The sequence below is a fragment of the Acanthochromis polyacanthus genome, chromosome 20 (assembly GCF_021347895.1).
Source record: "Acanthochromis polyacanthus isolate Apoly-LR-REF ecotype Palm Island chromosome 20, KAUST_Apoly_ChrSc, whole genome shotgun sequence".
Lineage (NCBI taxonomy): Eukaryota > Metazoa > Chordata > Actinopteri > Pomacentridae > Acanthochromis > Acanthochromis polyacanthus.
In genome coordinates this window covers 30,261,156-30,278,606 of record NC_067132.1, presented here as the reverse complement: position 1 = coordinate 30,278,606, position 17,451 = coordinate 30,261,156, and the positions used below count along the sequence as shown (strand labels likewise).

Here is a 17,451-nt window from a genome sequence, read left to right as displayed (position 1 = left end):
AGAAGAAGACCGCCCATAGAATAGCTGCAAAAGGGATCAATTCTTTATTTTCTATACAAGACTCATCTATAATAAATCGGGTTAATCACAGTCTGAAAAATAATTTTAGACAAGCCACACATATGCAGTAAACGATTATTTTCATTGTCGACCAATCTTGCTTTTTTTTTTCTTTGATTAATCGATCAGTCGTCAGGAAACTATAAAATGTAAAATAATAATCATAATTTTAAAAAAGTATTGTTTTAAAGAACAAACTCAGAATAGAAAATACTTTATTGGTCCCTGAGGGGAAATCGCTTTTGTCACAAACATCACAAAACATACAGATAAACATAAGCAGAAAAAATGAGCTAAAAATACAAACATAAGTAGCAATTCGCTGTTTGTCCTCCAGACCAGCAGGTGGCGGTAACGCAGCGTCAACCGGCAAACAGGCGAAGAAGAAACAGCAGCAGCAGTAGTAGTAGTAGTAGTAGTAGTAGTATTTATTGTAGTTTTTGTAGTAATACTAACGTAGCGGATGAGGTTTAATGGTTCAAAGGAGCGAACACGTTTAAAAAGCGGACATCAGGTCCAGTTTGGTCCCGGAGCGGCTCTGTTCGTCCAGGTCAGAATATACCTTTATTGTCCTGCTGTTGTAAATAAACATTAATAAAAGTAAGCATGATATACTGCATGAGGAGGGGGTTTATGTGCAGCTATTAATGATGGGGTTTTACCATTAGTCCTAAAGAAGAAGAATTGAGTTTTCGGGTTGTTTTTGTTTTTGTTTGTTTAGCATCTATTAGAGGGCAGATGTTGGATGTTGTTATTTTTCTCTCTGAATTTCTCGTTAAATCAGTTTGGGTTTGTTTGGTTCGTTTGTGAGTTGAATTACAACGAATTAAAACTCAAGTCGGTGCTTTTGTGTTTGCTGATAAAGATATAAAGACAGCTGAGCGAAGAGAGACAGCCTGATGATAATAATAATGATAATGATAATAATAATAATCAGATTTTTGTCACAGCTGATCTCCAGGTGGAGGAAAGGAGCCGAGGAACACCGTCAGTCATTTGAATTAATCTCGGCCATGACAGAGGAAAAATGGATTCTATGCAAAAGGTAAGACTTTATTATTCAAAATATATGATGTTTCTTAAGCTGCTGCTGCTAAAAATAAAGATTATAAAATAGCTCCAGATCAATCCAGAAGAGTCAAAGTGTGTCATTTGCTTGCCGTCTAGTTATCTTTGCTCCTTTCTTTGCCACTGTAAAGCACCTTCAATTGTGCTAAACTAATAAACTTGCTTTGGCTCAAGTCAACTAGATTTAATTCAGAGACTTGTTGGTTTGATTTGTTGCACAGCTGTGTTTCTTTTACTTCGTATCTCTGTCACTACAGGAAATCAGAAGCGAAGTGAACCCTCAGCAGGATGACAGAGCTCCCACAAGAACTCCACGAGGACTTAGATCTCTGTGTTGTGATCAGTGCGGGAAGACTTTTACTCAGAGGGGCAACTTAAACATACATAAACTCATCCACAGTGGGGTCAGAGCTCACAGGTGTGATCAGTGTGGGAAGACTTTTACCCAGCTGAGTAACTTAAAAACACATCGGCTTTTCCACAGCGGAGTCAGAGCACACCGGTGTGAGCAGTGTGGGAAGACGTTCACTCTGCTGGGTCATTTAAAAGCACATCAGATCATCCACAGTGGAGTCAAAGCCCACAGGTGTGATCAGTGTGGGAAGGCGTTCGCTCAGATGAGCAGCTTGAAAACACACCAGCTCGTCCACAGCGGAGAGAAACCGCACAGATGTGACCAGTGTGGGAAGACGTTTGCCGTGAGGAGCAGCTTGAAAAAGCACCACGTCATCCACAGTGGAGTTAAAGCTCACGGCTGTGACAAGTGTGGGAAGACTTTTACTGAGCAGGGAAGCTTGATTATCCATCAGCGTAATCACACCGACAGCCAACCGTACCACTGTGAGCTCTGTGGAAAAACCTTCAAGCAGCAATACACCCTGAAGGCACACCAGCGCCTGCACATCGGACAGGATGTGTTCTGCTGCGTCCAGTGCTGCAAACTATTTACTAAGTACTCGGAATTTAAAGCCCATGAAATCACCCACACCGGAGACAAACCGTACCGCTGTGTCCAGTGTGGGAAAACCTACAACTCTGTTTGTGGCCTGATAGTCCACCGACGAAACCACACCGGGGAGAGACCGTACAAATGTGAGCAGTGTGAGAAGACTTTTAAAACTTCAAACGCCTTAAAACGACACCGACAGATCCACGGCAATGGAGAACATGTGAGTGCCGGTGCAAAGTGAGTTACATAAAGAATGTTCTCAATATCTGTTCAGTTGAATTATAGGAACATGTCTTCAGCTGAGGCTCAGTCTGACACAGAAATCAAGTCTAGTTTAACACTCGGATGCATTTTAAGATTAGTACGAGAACTACGCTGCCTGTCCAAAAAAAATGTAAGAATGTAAGATCTTGGTGAAAAATGAATACAACTCTGGACAGAAATAAATGCTGTGACATTGGAGAAGCTTATTGTAACGATGCGATGGTGAACGTATGTCTCAGAGCTAAAAGCGGTCCATTGGAATATTACGGTGTGCAGCTTTTTTTTTTTTGTCGAAGCTCAGTAAGAGCAAAAGTATCCTTAGACATTGGTTGAGATGCTCTCTATTTAAGACAAGACATGATTCCTCCGTTCCACAGTTCTGGAGTAAACCCTGACGTATTCTGTCTTTGTTTTTGAAGCGGAGCAGCACAGATGGACCCAGTTCTCAGCCCTGTCAGCTCTGTGCCGATGCTAAATCCTACCGTTGTGACCGACTAAGAACCCTACGGAGTCACACTGGACACAAACCGAACTCCTGCAAAGAAGGTGGGAGAGGTTTCCCAACACCTGGTTCATTCATAGCCCATGAAATCAACTACAAACTGAAAAAGCAAATTCAATATAGTCAGGATGTCTTTGTGTAAGTCGGCTTGACACAACCTCAGTCAGAGATATCAGGTATCATGAAAGTGGTTTTCAATTTTCTTTAACTCAGACTTTCTGCTTCAAACTCTGTTCACATAAAAGAAGGCGTTTAATGTGTCATTTGACTCTTCTTCTGCACAAATAAAATAATCATGTTCAGTCAACAGGTTGTTTAAATGGAGAACAATGAGGAACATAAAAATATACGACAGTAAAAAGCTGCGACTGGAAATGATGTAAGACTGGAATGCTGGTAGAAAACTGATAAACAGCGTAATATATTTATTTTATCGATCAACACAGCTGCACATTAGGGCTGTTAAACTTAAACATGATGCATTGAAGTGCATGTAGGTCTGACACTGTCCCATAATGAAGGAGATCATTTTAATTCTGACCAAATCAAAGTGAAACTAAAGTTACTGATTGAATATTCTCCGTAATAAATACTAATAAACTGATCGGTTTTCTTATTTGTGTTCTGTCAGCTGCAGTACCGGCAGTTTAAACGGATCAAACATAGAAACATGTTTATGTGATTTCTGCATCACCAACTACATGTCGGGTTTCCATGGCAACGCGATGCATACAGCGTGTCATACTGTAACTGCAGTTTCATTCGGTGGTTTTAGTAACGTACAGTTCAACTTTGTGACCGTGCTAGGCATCAGGTTTCTGATAGAATATGACTGAATTAAGTAGTAGGGATGATTTTATGACATTTCTTCGTTTACATACTGCACAGAGGTTTTAGATGATATAAATGGTTAATCTGTTTTGTACTGTTTTATTCTTTTACTGTCATTGGGTTTCACTGTGTCTTTGAGATGAAGCTGCAGGATTGTCAGTAGGAATCCTCTAGATGTAAACAGACAGCTGCTATAATCACACCCATTTCTAATCATATTTTGAATCATAAAAGGTTCCCAAACTGTTGTAAAAATACACTTTATTGAATTACACTCTGCTATAAATAATAAAAAAAAAAGCTGCCACACAAGGTGAGAAACAAACATGACAAAGATAAAGAACAAATGATTTCAGTGCCCCAAAGAAAACAGCTGCTATCAGTCAGGAATCTTCTCTAAAAACCTTCCTCCAAGCAGAACCAGACATCTGAAAACACAGCAGCTGATAGAAAGTCTGTATGAAGAAGAAGCTCCACTCTTGACCCAAGAGCGCCTCAGAGTTGACGTTAATGTGGAGGAAAATGTGGATGTGCCTGTAGAGTTCAGAGTCTAACCTGGACCTGTTTGGACTCTTGATCAGCAACACGTCTGGAGCCAGAAGGACGAGAAGAACGGCATCCTGATGCTCCTGTTGTGGAGGTTTTGCTGCTGCAGATGTCGCTTTGAAACTCCAGCTCAGTTAGAGGAAGAATGTCACGTAATCAGTGTGTAAGCTGAAGCTGGTTGGACTTTTAGCGGCTCAACAAACCCCAGAAGTCGTCCAAGTCAACCAAAGTCTGGTTCAGGAGTCGTTCCTGGAAAGTCCTGAAGGGGGCGTCTCAGTCCTGGATTTAAAAATCTTTGGAGGGATTTAAGGAAAGCAGCAGCTCAGATAAACAATATTAGTGAAAGGAAAACTTCAGCACACGAGGAACAAACTGATGTTTAAAAACACAAAACACCAGATGGGGCTGAACACATGCAACGACCAAATCACAGGAGCTGCAGTTTGTTTTTATCATTGAAGCATTGCAATGCCAGAAGTCATTTTTAAAGCAAAGTAACGTGCATGTTTGGTAGAGGATGCAGGAAAAATCACAATAATATACACAATTATATTTTGTTCAGTGGAAGAAAGTACAAAAATGATTATTCCTGATACAACAGTGATTCATATCTTAATTAAAATATCCATTGAAACACTCCCACCGTGATTTCTGCTGCATATTGTTCAGTCCCACAACAACAAACTCTTACTGGAGCTCTTAAATGTCAATTAATGCTCTGGATAAACATTCACCCTGGAACTAAAATAAAGCTTATCTTTACGGTTATCAGTGAGATGAGCATGTTTCTGTGTAACACGGCTTTAGGTGACGTGTTTTCATCTCATTTCTTTCACGTCATCTGAATGTTGTGCAGGTAGATGAGCTCAACAACTTTGACCACAACTGTGAATAAAAAAGCAGAAATACAACCCCACACTGACAGGAAACTGCACATCGATCAGAAAGGCAGAAAAATGAACAATCGCTGCAGTTCACCATCATTCCACAGGGTGGTGCTGAAACACAAACAGTGATGACCACAAACTTCACACTTGTTCAGTGATCAAAGCAGCCTGTGGCTGTTTAAATGTAAATACACTGATGATGTTCCAAACAGAAACAAGCTGCAGAGGGATTCAGGTTTACAGTAAATAAAACACAGATGGAGGAGGAGTCTCAGTGTCTGCAGACTGTAGGACAGAGCATCAGAACATTCACTGAAGACACGGTCACCTCCACAGGAACAATGCTGGACTCCACTTTATGACTCACAGAGCAGCTGTTCTCACATCAGTTCACACTGCAGCACTCACACTCATCTCCACTTCTTCTGGTTCCTGTCAGTCACTGCTGCATGAAGCTCTCCACCTCCCAGTAACATGGACCAGTCAGAGTCTGTACACACCAGCTGCTGCTGCTGCTTCAACCTCTGGACCATCAGGACACCCTTCATCCTCTCACCACAAACATCCTCCTGATCTTCAATCCTTCCATCTGCAGAGAGAAGAAGAAAGATGAGAGGAGATGAATGAGTTTGATCAGCAGCTCATCAGGACTTCAGACGTGTTCAGAGCAGCAGCTTCATGTTAATGTGTTGGAGTGAACACACTGTCAGCATCAGGTGTGTTTCTCTGCACATTTCACTGCAGTCCACAGTGGAAACAAACTGCTGACAGTCATCAAGCTTCATTACTGCACAAACTCTTCACTCATGGATTTACTGCTGCTCCATTTAAACCAACAGTCTCTGAGTGTCCATCAACATCTCATCTGCTCTGAAAACATCAGCTGACAAACCAACATGGAGGCTGGAAGTCAGCACATCTGGATGAAGGCAGAGACAATGACAGATCCAGATGTGGCTGCTGGACCTGAGCAGAGCTTCTGTTCTGTACAAACACCTCATGGTTCCTACATGTGATGATGCTGCTGTTAAATAAGAACAAACATCACACTGATCAGCTGATCACTGATGAGACAACAAACAGTGAGATCAGATCTGATGGACACTTTGATGAAGGAGGACCACTGTCTGCACATCTGGAAGGCTGTCAGCTGGAATCAGCTTTATTTCTTCAACACATCAACACAACAACAACAGTCGGCTTCACATCCATCAAACACACCATGACAACAAGCTTGTGGCTCCTCTGATTGTGTTTCTGTCCAATCATTTTCAAGTACCAACTGTATTTATCTGGATGGGACAGTGCATGTTAATGAACTACAATCTCATAAGTTTACACAAGATTGTCGTAAATAAGCCGGATTTAGCACAAGGCTTATTTCCATCCATCAAACATAAGAGAAAAACATACAGGGTTACAGACGTATAAAAATCAGAAGTCTGTCTCCATTCTGCTCTCACAGCTGCAGGTTTACAGGAAACTCTGGATCTTTGCTTTGATACTGACTGTGTTTAGTAGAAAACTTCTGGAAGCAGCAGAGACTGATGGAACCTTCTACTGACCTCAGAGTCTTCAGGCTGCAGTCTGGACTCTCCACAAGATCTAACAGATGTTTCACTGATGAATCCTTCAGGTTGTTTCCTCTCAGGTCCAGTTCTATCAGATGTGAGGGGTTGGACTTCAGAGCTGAGTTCAGAGAATCACAGCTGATCTCTGACAAACTGCAGTCCCTCAATCTGAATAAAGAATAAAGATGTGTATAAAATCATTGATGATCCATCAGATGTGTTCAGGTTCTGAATGTTCAGATCAACATTACTTTGTCCTCATCAATCAGCTTTTCTCTAAAAGCAGCACAGTGACTTTGTCCTTCTCTTATTGTGGTTATTCTAAATCCAAATGTCAGTGTTCAGTACAAAGAAAATGCATAACAGCAGCAGATTTACAGCTTCATGGATAAAAGTTCTTTATGAACATAAATGAGCTTCAGTTGTTAATAAAATAATTTAAGATCTACAACAGTAAGAGTCAGTTAACTGACCTCAGAGTCTCCAGTCTGCAGTCTGGATTCTCCAGAAAACCACACAGATGTTTCACTCCTGAATCCTGCAGCTGGTTGCAGTTCAGGTCCAGATGTTTCAGATGTGAGGGGTTGGACTTCAGAGCAGAGTTCAGAGAATCACAGCTGATCTCTGATAAACTGCAGACACTCAAGCTGAATAAAGAACAAAAGATGTGTATAAAATCATTGATGATCCATCAGATGTGTTCAGGTTCTGAATGTTCAGATCAACATTACTTTGTCCTCATCAATCAGCTTTTCTCTAAAAGCAGCACAGTGACTTTGTCCTTCTCTTATTGTGGTTATTCTAAATCCTAAACTGTCTCTTTAATACAAAGAAAATGCATAACAGCAGCAGATTTACAGCTTAATGGATAAAAGATCTTTATGAACATAAATGAGCTCCAGTTGTTCGTTAAACATTTCAGATCTACAACAGTAACAGACAGTTAACTGACCTCAGAGTCTTCAGGATGCAGTCTGGATTCTCCAGAAAACCACACAGATGTTTCACTCCTGAATCCTGCAGCTGGTTGAGACTCAGGTCCAGATGTTCCAGATATGAGGGGTTGGACTTCAGAGCTGAGTTCAGAGAATCACAGCTGATCTCTGACAAACTGCAGCACCATAATCTGAATACAGAATAAAACAGATACTTTTACGAGACAAAGGACCTATAAATCTTCTTTGACTGTGGTAATTTGAAATTAATGTAAAACTATCTGAATTCACAGCACAGTCATCTTTAACTCGCATGTTTTAGTTTTTTATAATGTGGTTATAACATAACTGCAGAGCAACATCTTGGCAGTGACAGCTGGTTAACCAGTGGTCTTACTGGGCGGCTTTCAGCCACGACTTAATACTCGTTATCTTTAATGACAACAGAAACAGCTAAGTTTGTAAACAAGAACAGCCTTATTAGGAATTCAGGAGTAGTAAAATATAATACATATAAGCACAGACAGCAGAAGAGAAGCTAACAAAAGTAAAGTGTCTCCTGAGCGTTTTCAGGAGCTCATCCATTGTGTTTCTGTAGTCTATGAAAGCTCTGCTGTCTATAAACCACCTTTTTGCTCTGGGATAATGTGAAGTATTCCCAGAGTTTGGACTTCAGAAACTTTAAAATAAACCCAGTTGGATTCTGCTGCATTTCCTAAAACTGTAACTGACAGGAACCAGAAATAACTGCTGTCATGATGCAGCAATTATGTTGAGATAAAGAAGAAAAACATTTGTTAAAATTGATTCAATCATTTCAGAAAACAAAAAACATGTCGACATCAGCTCAAAACAGTGATGTCGACACCTTTTTAGCATCTATGTATAGATTATAGAAACTAAACAACAGTCCTGTTAGCATGAAGATCATCAGTAGAATATCAGCAAACTTTACATCAGATTCATCTCAGCACAAAACAAAACATGATGTCTGACCTCAGACTCTCCAGTCTGCAGTCTGGATTCTCCAGAAAACCACACAGATGTTTCACTCCTGAATCCTGCAGCTCTTTGTTGTAGCTCAGGTTCAGTTCTGTCAGAAGGGAGGGGTTGGACTTCAGAGCTGAGTTCAGACAATCACAGCTGATGTCTGGCAAACTGCAGCCCCATAATCTGAATAAGGAATAAAAGCTGTTACTTCAGAGCTGAAGAAGGTTCAGAATGTACAAAGTTAGAAAAAGGAAACTTCAGACACCTGCTCTGGGTGTCGTCTCACCTGCCTTCAATCAAACACTCCACTAAACAAAACCCTGTCATCATTTCACGTACTTCAAACTTTGGGTTTTTGGAAATTCTTACACTGAACAGAGTCTGACTCTGCTGCTGATGTCATTTTCTACCAGCAGCTGACCAATGAACGGAGTCAAAATCAAGTGATGTCATGACGCAGCAATTTAGTTGTGATACAAAAGATACTTGTATTGTCTTTTATGGAAGTTTTTATATCGTCTTTATGGCTGAAACCGGGACCAGAGTCCAATTTTGTATTGTTGAATGTGCAAATGTGGAATGATGACAATAAAGAACCTTTGACCTTTGAACATTTCTCATCACGAATGGACGCACTGCAAAGTAAAACCATTCACTGGATTAAAACGGTGACATTGTTGATGCCGACTAATCACAGCAGTGATGATCAGTAGAAGATCAGCCTGATGGATGCAGTTTCATGTCACCACAACTTTCATATTATATTCATTTCAACACAAAACTAAAACATGATGTCTGACCCCAGAGTCTTCAGTCTGCAGTCTGGATTCTCCAGAAAACCACACAGATGTTTCACTCCTGAATACTTCAGCTTGTTGTTGCTCAGGTCCAGATGTTCCAGATGTGAGGGGTTGGAGGTCAGAGCCGAGACCAGAGAATCACAGCTGATCTTTGACAAACTGCAGTCCCTCAATCTGAATAAAGAATAAAACATATATGGCTAGTTGTCATGAAAAACAGCTCCATTGTCAGATTACATTTTCATTTATTGTGGAAGAGAGGCAGAATTTGTGCAGCACTTTTCTTACACATAAATACAAGAATGACCGCGTATTTTTACCAATGCAAAGATGTTTTTCCATTGGCCTATTTTTAATGTTGAACCTATGGAATTCATTGTGGCCACAAAAGTCTGTCTTCCATATGTTGACAAAGTAGCTTCGTTAGACTGAAACTCTAAGATCAAACACACACACGTGCTAAGCTAAACACAGTCAGCCTTATCCAAAAACACAGAAGCATTGTTCTCTGAAAATGAGTAAACACATTATTAATTAGGAATTATGATAATTAAAATAGAAATAAATGAGTTTGTGTTCACAATGAAAGCTAAAGTTACTGACATGTTGTATAGCAAAGAAAAAAAAAAAACAATGACATGAACCTCAAATCTGGTGACCCCCCCCCCCCCCCCCCCCCCCATCACCTTCCTCACCATGGACATAATAAGGGCCCTAAAGAGGTCTAAGGCCAACAGAGCACCAGGTGCTGACATCAGCTCAGATATTGTGCTGACCGGTTAGGAGTGTTTTCCAGAACCTGTTTCAGATCTCCATCAGCACTGGAATAGTGGAAACACTCCACTATCATCCCAGTTCCCAGTTTGTCCCCAGTGCTGTTCTGCTCCTGAACTCTAAGGGGTTACAACAACCTTAAGCTCTGTGCAATATTGTCTCGTGCAATATCTACACTGTCATGTGCAATATTAATATGTCATTGTCAGACACATACATTATTATTATTTTTTAATTTATTGCTGTACATTATCTTTTGTTGTACATCTCTGAAGTTTATACAGACACGACTGTCTTTACTATCTCTGCAGCAACCACTGATACTGTTACTGGCATCAGGCTTGCCGCTGCACATAATCTGCTGCTTTCACACTCATCTTTGTGGGTTTTTTTCCTTTTTTTTAATGTACCGCTCATTGCCTACCTAATTGCCCCTCGGGGATAAACAGAGGTTTTTCTGATTCTGATTCTTTACATATTTTCTACTCATCCAAACAGCAAATGTTAAATGAGGTTAAAGAGAGTGTGTAGTTTTATGAACTCTTAGACCATCTAACTGGTAACTATAGGAGTCGTGTTGATTAACTCTGCAGCACGAAGTCGTAAAAAGGTGTCTGGCAGCTGTCCAGTTTAGCTAGCTACCTGAAGCTCATGCTAACACAAAGCTAGGACTAATAAAAGCAAACACACACCAGAAGCCAAGTGTCTGTCACTGAACTAAAACTAAAACATGATGTCTGACCTCAGGTTCTTCAGTCTGCAGTCTGGATTCTCCAGAAAACCACACAGATGTTTCACTCCTGAATCCTGCAGATGGTTGAAGCTCAGTACGAGATTTTTCAGATGTGAGGGGTTGGACTTCAGAGCTGAGACCAGAGACTCACAGCTGATCCCTGACAACCTGCAGCTCTCCAATCTGAATAAAGAAAAAGTATGTGTGTTTAGGAGACAAAGTTTCTGCTTGAAATCATTTAGAGTTTCATCATGTGCTGAAGAAGCTTCAGAAGGTCCAAGTTTAGAAAATGGAAACTCTAAACAGCTGAAGCCAACAGGATGCAGCTTCAAACAGTCCAACAGAAGCAGTGAAGAAGAGCTCTCATTAATATTAATGACAACATGCTGCTGCTTCAATAAAGACGGAGTGACTTCAGCTCTGAAACTCTGCAGCTCCACCAGTGGCTCCATCCACACAAACTCATGCTGAGCAACAAACACAAGGAAAAACACTCACACATTTATTTCACTCTTTTACTGAGACGTTGTAAAGACACTAAACCATCAAACAGTCTCCAATGATTGGTGTTAAAATGTCACTCTGAGCATCAGAGGAATTCTGTCAGTTGAACAGTGAATTATTCAGTGGAGTATTTTTATTGTTATATTGAGGATTTAAATCAGCAGCTCAGCATTAATCTATGGACGAAACCACTGAAGAAGAAAACAGACGTTAGCATGAAGATCCTCAGTGTGGATCAGTAGAAGATCAGCCTGATGGCTGCAGTTTAGAGTCACCACAACTTTACATCACATTCATCTCAGCACACAAAGAAAACATGATGTCTGACCTCAGAGTCTTCAGGCTGCAGTCTGGATTCTCCAGAAAACCACACAGATGTTTCACTCCTGAATCCTTCAGCTTGTTCTCACTCAGATCCAGATGTTTCAGGTGGGACGGGCTGGACTTCAGAGCTGAGACCACAGCTTCACAGTGAGTCTCTGAGAGTTCACAGCCAGAAAGACTGTGACAGAACAGAGAACAAAACAAGTTATTACTTCATGTTGACTTCATGCATTCAAAGATAAAACAGTCAGAAACATCTTGTTTCACATTCAGTTCTTCACATCAGTGGTTCAGGTGATGTCTGACTGGATTTGTCCATTCTTCTATTCAGCCTCTCTCATATACAGGTGTTTTTGTTTGTTTTGCTATAATCCATCAGTGAGGGGCTTCCATGCTGCACACAGTCTGTCAGAGTGATCTGAACCCACATCTGACTCTACAAAGTTATCATAAGAGTAACTTTATTACAAGAACATGTATACTATCCACCAGTTTTTAATGGATCAGTTGTAGAAGATGATCTTTTTATGCCATCTACCTGCTGCTGACAGCTTCAAGACTATGAAGGAACATTTGGAGTTTGCTGTCAAACGTTACAGAAATAAAACTGATGACTGAATAATATTAGACCAGAAAATAATCCTATTAAGAATTCAATTAATCTCTCTATGTTTATTTGTTGTTATAATTCAGCAACTGTACATCTGATCCACTTAAAAACTGTCCATTGTGCTGGTGGTGATACGAGGAGGTGTCGTGTCAAGTCGTTTGGAGGATAAGGATTAAATGTCAGCTACTGACTACAGCAGGGCTGACATCAGAATGTCATCCTTTACAAGAACAGTGCATCACAAAGACAGCTACATCCAATCAACAGTCAAAGCAATGATGTACCTGACTCCAGTATGTAAACCATTGGCTCACACATGTGGTTTGTCAATGACAACGGGCATTGTCCCCCAAGATTTAAAATTAGCAAAGGTGCTCCCACTTTTCAAATCTGGTGATTCTCGTTTATTTTGTAATTATAAACCTATATCAATTTCACCCTGTTTTTCAAAGGTTTTAGAAAAATGGTTTATAAAAGATTGCTAAAACATTTGAATGTGCATAATATTATTTATCAATATCAGTATGGATTTAGAAAGAATTATTCCACCTACATGGCACTTGTTGAGTGAACTGATAGAATATATCGAGCCAAAAATAATAATGAATTTTCAGTCGGAGTATTCTTAGATCTTTCAAAAGCATTTGACACAGTGCATCATGATATTCTATTGAATAAACTGTACAAATATGGTTTTCATGGAAATATTCATCAATGGTTATATAATTATATAAAAAATAGAAAACAGTATGTTTCAATGGATGGTTATGATTCAAATGCAAACAGTATGCAATATGGTGTTCCTCAAGGATCCATTTTAGGGCCGTTACTTTTTTTGGTTTATATTAACGATCTAGCAAAGGTAACTAATTCTACTGTCCCGATCCTATTTGCAGACGATACCAGTTTACTAATCTCTGCTAAAGATCTAACCACTCTTACTAGTAAATTAAATGAAGATTTATTGAAGTATTCTGTATGGTTTCAAGCTAACAAGTTGTCCTTAAATGTTAAAAAATGTAGTTTTATGGTGTTTGCAGGGTATAAGAAATATAATTCTGAGAGAATCAAAGTATGTATTAATAATGATCAAATTGTCAAAGTTTCATCAGTTCGTTTTTTAGGCATACAGCTTGATGATAAACTCCAATGGAGAAACCAGATTCATATTGTTAGTAATAAAGTTGCAAAATCTCTTGGTATATTAAGGAAAATTCGAAATTATGTTCATAATTCTGTAATGTTAACTTTATATTATTCTTTAATTTATCCTTATCTTTCGTATTGTAATATTGTCTGGGGAAGCACTTTTGTTCGTTCAGCAACATACTCTAATTATGATGCACCAAGTGCCCCTCTTTTCTGGAAATTAAAATTGTTAAATATTTTTGATATCAATATTTATCAAATTTGTACTTTTGTGCAAATGATTAATCAAGGTAAATCTCCCCCTTGTTTTTGTAAATATTTTGTTAAGAAATGCCAAGTTCATTCCTACAACACAAGACAAGTATCAACTTTGCATCTTCCCAAATTTATGAAAAATAAAAAGGTACAATTTTCTTTTGGATATCGAGGAGCTAAATTATGGAATGAATATGGAGGTTACTTCTCTTCAGGTAGTTATAAGATTCTAAAAAAAAACAATTACTCCTAAAATACAAACCATAATAATTAATACTGTGTTATGGGTTGTGAAAATGGCCAATCTTCTGTTTTATTTTGTTTACCTAATAATATAGATTTGACTGGCTTATTCTTCTGTGTCTCTGAATGAGCTTTGTATGTAGTTGTATGTATTTTATTTTTAGGGGTGTGGCCTAATGCATAAGCCCGAATGGGTTTCTGTCACACTCCATCATATTGTTTTTATTTATGCATTTGCATTTCACAGAAGCGGTCAAATTCTGTGCTCTTTTTTTTATGTGAAATAAAATGAAATGAAACGAATAAGCTGCCGCTGATAAACATCTTGCTGATAATTTTAATCACATCTGGACTCACCAAGCCTTTCTGCAGTTCCTCACAGCTGGAATCAGCCTCAATCGTCCCTCCATTGATGTTCTGTACTTGTTCAGGTTCAACTCATCCAGAACCTCCTCTGACATCTGCAGCATGTAGGCCAGAGCTGAGCAGTGGATCCCAGAGAGTTCCTTCTCTGATCTGTTCTCTGACTGCAGGAACTCTAAGATCTCCTGATGGACTGAGAGATCCTTCATCTCCATCAGACAGTGGAACATGTTGATGCTCCTATCTGGAGATCTGTTAATCTTCTTCTCCTTCAGGTGGTTGGTGATTTTACGGATAACTTCTGGACGGATCTCTGTCAGACCCAGCAGACCTCCTAAGAGTCTCTGGTTGGACTCCAGACAGAGGCCATGAAGGAAACGAACAAACAGGTCCAGGTGACCATTTCTACTGCTGAGGGATTTCTCTGTAACTTTCTTCAGAAAGACCTCCAGGGGCATGTGTTCATGCATGGACATGTATTCATAGTCTTTTCCCAGGAACTTCTCCACCACCTCAGTGTTCCTGTTGGTGTGACAGTGGAACATGTAGACTGCAGCCAGAAACTCCTGAACGCTCAGATGAACAAAGCAGTAGACTGGTTTCTGGAACATCTCACTCTCTCTCCTGAAGATCTGGGTACAAACTCCTGACAACACCGAGGCCTCTGTCACATCCAGACCACACTGCTGCAGGTCTTCTTGGTAGAACATGATGTTTCCTTTCTCCAGATGTTCAAAGGCCAGCCTCCCCAGCTTCAGAAGAACTTCCCTGTCAGCCTCCGTCAGCTCCTGTGGACTCGTCTCAGGTCCCTCATGGTACTTCTTCTTCTTTCTCTGTGTCTGAACCATCAGGAAGCGTGAGAACATGTCAGTCATGGTCTTGGGCAGCTCTCCTCTCTGCTCTGTGGTCAACATGTGCTCCAGAACTGCAGCAGTGATCCAGCAGAACACTGGGAGTCGACACATGATGTGGAGGTTCCTGGATGTCTTCATGTGGGAGATGATTGTTCTGGAGCGCTCTTCATCACTGATCCTCCTCCTGAAGTACTCCTCCTTCTGGACGTCGGTGAAGCCTCGTACTTCTGTGAACCTGTCCACACGTTTAGGAGGGATCTGATTGGCTGCCGCAGGGCGGGAAGTGATCCAGACCAGAGCCGAGGGAAGCAGATTCCCCTCCATGAGGTTGACCAGCAGAACGTCCAGCGATGACTTCTGGCTGACGTCAGACACAACCTTCCTGTTGGTGAAATCCAGTGAAAGTCTGCTTTCATCCAGACCGTCAAAGATGAACAAAAGTTTACAGACAGCCAGCTGCTCTGCCGTCACCTTCTGTAATGTTGGATGGAAAACATGGAGCAGCGTGAGAAGACTGTGCTGCTCATCTCTGATCAAGTTCAGCTCCCTGAACGGAAGCACCACCACCACACTGACGTCTTGGTTTTCTCCGCCCTCTGCCCAGTCCAGAGTCAACTTCAGCACTGAGAAGGTTTTTCCCACGCCGGCCACGCCGTTGGTCAGGACCACTCTGATGGCTCTCTGCTGCTCAGGTAAGGCTTTAAAGATGTCCTGGCACCTGATGGGAGTGTCATGGAGGCTCTTCTTGGAAGCTGTCTCCAGCTGCTCCACCTCATGTTGGACATCAGCCTCTACACTGTGTCCCTCTGTGATGTAGAGCTCAGTGTAGATCCTGTTGAGGAGGGTTCCACCTCCTGCTTCATCACTTCCTTCAGTCACATGTTCACATCTCCTCCTCAGACTCATCTTATGTTCCTGCAGAACCTCCTGCAGACCAACACCTGCTCACAGACCAGACAAACAATCAGACTCAACAAACACAAACATCTTTCATGTCTGGACAACACAACAACAAGCTCAGTTTCCACACATCAGTCCACCAGCAGATGTTCAGTCTTACTTTGTCCACAGCTGCTGCTTCTGGATCTTTCTCCACACAGGGGACAGGAGGAGTGTCCTGATGGAGCAGACTGGTCCCAGTATGAGCTGATGCACTGTCTGCAGAACCAGTGTCCACAGCTGCTAGAGACTGGATCCTTCAGGACGTCCTGACACCGAGCACAGCAGGACGGCTGCTCCTCCACACAAACATGACTCGTCTTCTCTCTGTGGACATGAAGGAAAAATTACTGTCACCATTAAAAAACACTCATACAGAAAGTCATCAATATTCAAATATTATTCTAAAATTGGATCATTAATTTTTACTTTTTCCAAACTTCAACACAACAGTTGAATGTTTCAGGCTTTCAGCATTCAACAGTCACTCTTCTTGAGTTTCTTTCACTTTTGTTTTTAGCTCCACTGGGTAAGTTTACGTCGTATTTGTAGCATCTGGAAATCCCCTGTTGCATAAACTCACATTTTAATTGGAGAATAAAACACAAACAGCTTTGTTTTTGTTTGCAGTTGTGCATTAACTCACAAAGTGACTAAAGAATTAGTGAACGGTGTGGAAATAATTCCCGTGAATGGACCAACATTTCTGCACTAATACTTCTGCTTCATGCATGGACTGTTTGTTCTGCTTCCATCAGGTAAACGGTGCAGAAACATAAAGAGTGAAACTACCAGAATGAAAAACAGCTTTTATCCTAGAGCTGTCCAATCCATTCCCTCTGCACACAAAAACAGACACACTGTGCAATAAAGAACTGAGTCTAGCACTGGACTGCACTTTACCACCCATCTCACTGCTCATTTTGCACTAATTATGTTTAGATATTTATATCTTCTGAGTATTTAATTTTATCTGCATATAGTGTTCCTTTTTTCTGTTTTTGATCTGTAGCTGGGAGTCATCAATCTAAATTTTGTGATGTGAAAACATGACAGTAAAGATTCTTGATTCTTGTGAACATCGTCTCTTCATGCTGTGAGTCATCATCAGATCAGTTCAGAGTGAAAACAGAGTCTTACTGTGTGTCTGAGGGTTCAGGTTCTTCACTGAATAGTGGATTAAGTTCTCTGGATCGGTCACTCTTCATGGACACACAGCTGGATGCTGAGGATTCTGCTCTCTGTCGGTGCTGCTGACTTCTGCAAACACAGATTTCATGTATGTTATATGTAGCTCAGG

The 17,451-nt window shown here is 40.7% G+C and overlaps 2 protein-coding genes across 28 annotated transcripts in view; one reads left to right on the top strand and one right to left on the bottom strand.

Annotated features, from left to right (window-relative positions):
• Positions 1-17,451, bottom strand: part of LOC110971462 (NACHT, LRR and PYD domains-containing protein 14-like) — a 98,075-nt gene that overhangs the window by 59,918 nt on the left and 20,706 nt on the right. For 5 of the 24 annotated variants that reach the window (XM_051940578.1, XM_051940579.1, XM_051940580.1 and 2 more), the window contains 5 exons: positions 10,920-11,093; positions 9,404-9,577; positions 8,610-8,786; positions 7,631-7,804; positions 7,152-7,325 (listed from right to left, as the gene is read on the bottom strand). The exons of 3 other annotated variants lie outside the window; for them this stretch is intronic. In XM_051940578.1, the coding sequence (XP_051796538.1) occupies positions 7,152-7,325; positions 7,631-7,804; positions 8,610-8,786; positions 9,404-9,577; positions 10,920-11,093 (873 nt within the window). Of the gene's footprint in view, positions 1-4,755; positions 5,697-6,672; positions 6,847-7,151; positions 7,326-7,630; positions 7,805-8,609; positions 8,787-9,403; positions 9,578-10,919; positions 11,094-11,742; positions 11,917-14,352; positions 16,154-17,451 lie in introns of those variants that run through there. 16 more of the 24 variants (XR_007938438.1, XR_007938440.1, XR_007938441.1 and 13 more) reach the window with 13 other exon arrangements.
• LOC110968292 (zinc finger protein 239-like) lies at positions 456-3,447 on the top strand. 4 transcript variants are annotated; one of them, XM_022218142.2, is made up of 4 exons: positions 456-610; positions 1,011-1,105; positions 1,386-2,297; positions 2,766-3,447. In XM_022218142.2, exons 2-4 carry the CDS (start codon positions 1,088-1,090, stop codon positions 2,814-2,816), a joined length of 981 nt encoding a protein of 326 aa, XP_022073834.2. In that variant the 5' UTR covers positions 456-610; positions 1,011-1,087; the 3' UTR covers positions 2,817-3,447. The 4 variants fall into 4 exon arrangements, with proteins under 4 accessions (XP_022073834.2, XP_022073831.2, XP_022073833.2 ...); XM_022218139.2 differs by having other exon boundaries at positions 457-610; positions 1,386-2,314; XM_022218141.2 differs by having other exon boundaries at positions 457-610; positions 1,386-2,314; positions 2,761-3,447.